Genomic DNA, 6,536 nt, shown 5'->3' with positions numbered 1-6,536 from the left:
AGTCTGGACGGCGGGGTCTAGAGACTCCGGGTCCGAGGAGGGAGGGGGGGGGGCCGAGATCCCGCAGCCCCCGGTCCCCCGTCACCCCCGGAGAGGAGAAGAGATCTGCTTTCTTGGTTTTGTTTCTCTTTCCCCCCACCCCCACCCCGGGGGCTGGGGCGAGGGGAGTCGGGTTACAGGGTGTTTGGGGAGGGGGGCTTAGGGGGAGGGTCTATCTTTCTATCTCGCCGTCTTTCCCCCTCCCCAGTTCTTTGTTCCCCCCTCCCCACGCACCCCCTCCTCTCCTCTCCCCTCCCCTCCTCTCCTCTTTTCCCTTCCACCACCTCTCTCTCCCTCGCTCTCTCCCCAGCTTTTGTTTCGCCATGCCTAGTCTAGTGGTATCTGGAATAATGGAAAGAAATGGGGGCTTTGGAGAACTAGGATGTTTCGGGGGAAGCGCTAAGGACCGATTTCCTGGTTTTACCACTGGACTTACCACTACTCCCCCCACCGCCCCCAAAGGGGCCAGCGACGCCAAGCTCTGCGCTCTCTACAAAGAGGCCGAGCTGCGCCTGAAGGGCAGCAGCAACACCACCGAGTGTGTACCCGTGCCCACCTCCGAGCACGTGGCCGAGATCGTGGGCAGGCAAGGTAAGAGGGCGCCCCGATCGCGGAGCTGGAGGGGGGGGCACCCCATCCCTAGCGCGGAAAGTTCATTTCCTCTCTCGTCCACCTCTGGCTCTGTCCCTTCTCCACAAAGGGGGGCCCTCCTCAAACCCTGATTTCCTAGTGCCACAAAGTTCCCTGGTACCCCCAGTCGGACTGTTCTCCAGACCCTTCCTCCCCCAGGGCCGGCCCTTAGACAAAGAAATATCCTCTCTTAAGAGAGGGGAAAGGGAGGGGATTGGTTTCCCAATCTAGAGAGGCTGTCTGTCCGGAGGGGGTGTCCACTCAAAGCCAGAAAAACTGGCAGAATGTGCAAAGACTTACTCGGAAGCCCCTGCTCTGGTATCTGCTAGTGGATTGGGGAGGGGGTACCCCTGGGACCCCCAGCTGCCTGGAGTTACACACTTTGGGGGAGACCTGGCCTGGGGAGCCAGTCTGAGTATCTGTCTCTTTGTTGGGCTAAGTGTAGGAATGGAAGGGGGTGTGGCTCCTGGGAGGGTCCCAGCCTGGGGGGAGAGATGGGAAGGGGGGCTCCTGGGAGGAGGGGAGCCTGTGGTCACCCACACACCAAAGTTGAACGGTCTGTGGGGTTTGGGAAGGGGCGCCTCCAAGGAAGTGCCACATCCTGGTGTGGCCCTCTCCTCCTCCCTCTCAGGCTTTTGTTCTGGGCTAGCCTAGGCCAGGGGCCAGAGGCCTGGACAGGGGTCTCTGGTGGTGCCAGAGTAGGACAGGGCGGTAGGGGACATACTTGGGGGGAGGGGTGCGAAAGCTTCACCTGGGGATTCGGTGCAGGGCGTGTGTCTGGGTGCGTTGGGGGAGGGATGTAGAATTAATACAGTGTAGTCAGTCTGATACCACACCCTCCTCCACTCCAGCATCCCTGGACGGGTGGGGGTCGGAGTGTTGGTGACTGTCCAGATTGAGCAGATGGAATCTTGGGGACCCTTCCCTCTCCTAGTTTCCCAAAGGGGAGTTGTTGGGGGGTCGGATTTGGAAATTGCAAGGCTGGGCTGGTGAGGTGGGGGTGGGGAAGGAGCAGGGGAGGAGCTGTCCCACAGTAGGGAACAATAGAGGAGCTGCATTCCGGCTGGGGAGTGAGGGAGGAGGCCGGCTGCTGGCAGGGGAAGAGGGGAGGCGAAGCCAGGGGGCCCTGCTCCTCATCCCACCTCATCCCCCTGTAGTGCTGGGGTTTGGTGGGATTTTGCTCGGAGATCCAGAATGGAGGAGGGGAAGATGCCACTGTCCTACACAACCCTCATTCTCACCCACCCCACTCCATCTCTTGAGATTTCTGGTTTGAAAAGTTGGATTTCCTCTTATCAGAAACTAGGGACCCACAGCCCTGGAACTGGGTGGGGACACTAATATTTTTCTTGTGTGGGAGGGTGGTCTTGGGAGGCCCCAGAATTTCATGGAGTCATTTTTCCTCTTCTGCCTCCGCATCAGATGGAGCTGTCTCTCATAAAAGTAGGGGGGATTTCTCTCTTCCCCCTCATTTCTTAAGTATTTGGAAGTCCTCCCTCTTGTCTAACCTCCCTTCTCCTGCTACAAGGTCAGTGCCCCTATATTTGACCTCTAGGAAGGTGAAGCCCGGGGGGTCTTCCCTTCAAGAGGTGTTTCTTTCGGCTTGCAAAACCTAAGGTCAGTTCCACTACCAGTTCTGCACTCGGGGCCGCTAGCTTTTGTACTTAAAGTACTCGTGCCCTGGCCTGTCCTCCTCACCCCACCCCAACCCCCAAAGATATTTAGCTCACTTAAGTTTATGGACCCAAAAGTTAGAGTCAAAACCCAGGTGCCTAGCAGACACCATGCGAGTAGACACTGTGTGAGAGGGAATGCCACTGTTCCTCCGCCCTCCGTGCCTTACGAACAGTCGTTTACTGGCATCAAAGCAGCAAGGATGTGAGCTCGACAACAGGTAGGACTTCTCAATTTCCAAGAAGTCTGAGGACAAAAGGGAGGGCAGGTTCTCCTTTCTAAGGTCTCTTGAAGGTAAGGAGAGCTGCCCCAACCCATTCTACCCTCCCATACACCACTCTGATATGGTTGAAGGAACCATATGGAGTGGAGGAAGGAGACTAATAACAATAGTAATAATAATAATAATAATAATAATAATAATAATAGGCTCTCCTCAGGCCTGTGGACGGAGAGTTGGGGCAGTAGTTCCAGAAAACTGGAACGACTAGTGTTGGTTTTGGGGATAGATAGTATGGTGGGGGAGTGAGAAAGACATGTGAGTCTGTACCTGAAGAGGGGTGTGCATGTCTCTCTGTGTGAATGGGGTGAAAGTTGTGGGTGCATAGGAATGTGCTGTTCGTGTGCTGGGGTGATAGGGACGGAGGAGTGGGATGGGGGGAAGCGGGCCAGGGAATCCCTGTGAGTATGAAAGGTTATGAAAGTATTGTTTAGAGAAAGCACCTCACGGCTCTGAGGCCCTTACGTGTGCAAACTCACACATGTGGCCTGTGTGCTTCAAGAAGGGATGTGAGTCTCTGAAGCTGGGTGCAGAGAGAGGGAACTCGGGAGAGGAGAGAGGCTTGGCCAGTCGGCCATGGAGGTCTGCAGCCTTTAGAGGTGGTGCTGTCGTCCACCCTCGCTCACTCTTCTCTTTCCCCTTCTCCCTCTTTGTCTCTTTGTCTCCGATTTCTTCTTTCTTTTCCTGCCTCTCTCCCCAACCTCCCAGCTTTAACCCACTCCTCCTTCGAAGTGGAAATAAGGGTCCAGAATACCTCCTCCCTCACTCTAGTCAGCCCCCAGCCCATCTCAGCTCTCCCGCTCTTAGGGGACACGGTGGCAGGAGTGACTATGGGGTTCAGTCCGGTCCCTTGCACATTTTCTTTATCTTCATATTCCTCTTGCCCCTCTTGAAACTGATTCTCAGGCCCTTCCCAGCCTCCCATAACTCCACTAGTTGCTGCAAACCTGCTGTGAATTGGAGACACTGAGAGACACTAGTGGGTGGATGCCATGGGGGTGGGGATCATAGAACAGATGGGGGTCGGTGGTCCCTGGGTAGGTTGGAGGACCCTTTTAATGAATGGAGGCCCAGTGATGAGTGGATTGTGGGGTTACTGAGTGCATTTGGAGTTCCGTGGAAAAATCAGAGTCCGTGACAGATTGGGGGGAGGGGGGATAGAAAGGCTGTGTGATAGATGAAGTGATTTGGAAGTTTGTGAGTCGCCAGGAATCAGTAGAGAAGTTGAGAGAACAGATCACGGTTGGGGAGGAATTAGTATGTAGATCTGAGGAGAGCAGCTTTCTGGGAGGGTTATTTCAGGGTTTCCAAGAGTAAATGAATGCGAAGGTCCTGAATGGAATTCAAGGGAAAGTTGTTACATTTTGAAAAATGTGGTTGTCGAAACCAGTTTGGCTCAGTGGATAGAGCGTCGGCCTGCGGACTGAAAGGTCCCAGGTTCGACTCTGGTCAAGGGCATGTACCTGGGTTGTGGGCACATCCCCAGTAGGAGATGTGCAGGAGGCGGCTGATGTTTCTAACTCTCTATCTCTCTCCCTTCCTTTCTGTAAAAAATCAATAAAATATATTTTTAAAAAAAAGAAAAGAAAAAAGAAAAAGGTGGTTGAGAGAGACCTTGGGTAGATCTGAGATGAGTGATGGTTCAAATCAGGGTGGTTTGGGGGGGCGGGGTTCAAAGGGTAGATTGAGAGGTTCCTGGGGGCGGGCCTCTGAGTAAGGGTCAGGAGCTTATTGGTCCCAGCACAAATCTCGGACAGTGAGTTTCGTTCTCTCTCCGCTTCCCTGTCTATCTCAGGCTGCAAGATTAAGGCTCTGAGGGCCAAGACCAACACCTACATCAAGACCCCGGTGCGGGGCGAGGAGCCAGTGTTCATGGTGACTGGGCGGCGGGAGGACGTGGCCACAGCCCGAAGGGAAATCATCTCAGCGGCCGAGCACTTCTCCATGATCCGAGCATCGCGCAACAAGTCGGGTGCTGCCTTCGGCGTGGCGCCTGCGCTGCCCGGCCAGGTGACCATTCGCGTGCGGGTGCCCTACCGCGTGGTGGGGCTGGTGGTGGGCCCCAAGGGGGCCACCATCAAGCGCATCCAGCAGCAGACCAACACGTACATTATCACGCCGAGCCGAGACCGCGACCCGGTGTTCGAGATTACGGGTGCCCCCGGCAACGTGGAGCGCGCCCGGGAGGAGATCGAGACGCACATCGCGGTGCGCACCGGCAAGATCCTCGAGTACAACAATGAAAATGACTTCCTGGCAGGGAGCCCCGACGCCGCGCTGGACAGCCGCTATTCCGAGGCCTGGCGAGTGCACCCGCCCGCTTGCAAGCCCCTCTCCACCTTCCGGCAGAACAGCCTGGGCTGCATCGGCGAGTGCGCCGTGGACTCGGGCTTTGAGACCCCACGCCTGGGTGAGCAGGGCGGGGACTTTGGCTACAGCGGGTACCTGTTTCCCGGCTACAGTGTGGGCAAGCAGGATGTGTACTATGGGGTGGCGGAGACCAGTCCCCCGCTCTGGGCAGGCCAGGAGAATGCCACGCCCTCCTCGGTGCTCTTCTCCTCTGCCTCCTCCTCCTCCTCCTCTTCTGCCAAGACGCGCGCTGGTCCCCCAGGAGTGCACCGCTCTCCTGCCACCTCGGAGCTGGCGGGACTCCCGAGACGCCCGCCTGGAGAGCCACTTCAGGGCTTCTCCAAACTTGGGGGGGGAGGCCTGCGGAGTCCCGGGGGCGGGCGGGATTGCATGGTGTGCTTTGAGAGCGAGGTGACTGCTGCCCTCGTGCCCTGTGGACACAACCTGTTCTGCATGGAGTGTGCAGTACGCATCTGTGAGAGGACGGACCCCGAGTGTCCTGTCTGCCACATCACAGCTACGCAAGCCATCAGAATATTCTCCTAAGCCCCCTCCCCTGCCCCCCGCCTCCGGGGGCCGCTTCCCAGGGGCCTGCCCCTGGAGCTGGTTTCCACCAGAGCCTTTTGGAAATCAGCAATTCGAGGGGCCAGGTGATTAGAGATCCTGGCTGGGGAGCGGGGAGGGGAGGGGAGGTGGCTGGAGGGTGGGCCACTTTGAGACCCTCTGGTCACCCTATCCTTGCAAGGTTGGGAGGGGGCCAGGTTGGAAATTTTACTAGAGTTACAACTCTGATACCTCAACACACCCTTCAATCTGAAAGCAGCTAAGAGAAACTTTTGTTTTGCCAGCGGTGGCAGCTAAGGCACCCTGACCCCCTTTGTCCACCTCCCCTGAGTGTGTCATACTACCCCTTCCTCTATGGAGGGGAGGGGAAGGGAGAGGGAGAATTACCATCTGTATATAGAGGTGCTCTCTCCCATCCCCAAGTCCTCTGGTCCTGACCTCTGACCTCCTGGCATGACCCTTTGGACCCTCCACTGCCATATCCTGTTCGGGAATTTGTTCCTAGGTTTCTGAGATGGGAGGGGGTCGGGGCCCTTTCAGAAGCCTGCGTGGACTGTAGGGGGTGGGGAAGCATGCCAATCAATTAAGGGCTCAGACCTGTCTGTCTCCACAAAGTTGGGCTAGAAGAATCTGGATGAGGCCCCCGCTGCCCCCTCCAGCTTTCCCTCCTCTCTCCTCCCATTCTTCCTCCCCTTGGGTTCTCTTTTCTCCTTTGCTCTCTCCCCAGCTCCTCTCTTTACTTCCCACCCGTCTTTCTGTTTCTTCCCTTCTCCCGCCTCCCTTCTGCCCCTTCTAGCGCAGCTTTGGGGATACCATCTGCTTGGGGGAAGGACATTTTGGTGGCCCCCCCTAATTTCTCTTTTGGCATCTAGAGGCCCTCTTTTCCCCACTCCTCCAAAGACGCACCTCAAATTCGTGATGGAATGTATCCCCATTCTCAGTGAAAATTTGAGGAGGGGACTAATACTGGGGTACATAAAGGGCCAACCCTCCACCTTTA

General features: G+C 56.6%; 1 protein-coding gene across 1 annotated transcript; it reads left to right on the top strand.

Moving 5' to 3' along the window:
- The first annotated feature begins 326 nt into the window (after window positions 1-326).
- MEX3A (mex-3 RNA binding family member A) lies at window positions 327-6,227 on the top strand. Its single transcript, XM_006775774.2, has 2 exons — window positions 327-630; window positions 4,419-6,227. Exons 1-2 carry the CDS (start codon window positions 363-365, stop codon window positions 5,516-5,518), a joined length of 1,368 nt encoding a protein of 455 aa, XP_006775837.1. The 5' UTR covers window positions 327-362; the 3' UTR covers window positions 5,519-6,227.
- Window positions 6,228-6,536: the final 309 nt, after the last annotated feature.

This window comes from Myotis davidii, unplaced genomic scaffold (genome assembly GCF_000327345.1).
Source record: "Myotis davidii unplaced genomic scaffold, ASM32734v1 scaffold208, whole genome shotgun sequence".
Classification (NCBI taxonomy): domain Eukaryota; kingdom Metazoa; phylum Chordata; class Mammalia; order Chiroptera; family Vespertilionidae; genus Myotis; species Myotis davidii.
This window is presented reverse-complemented; position numbering and strand designations above follow the sequence as displayed.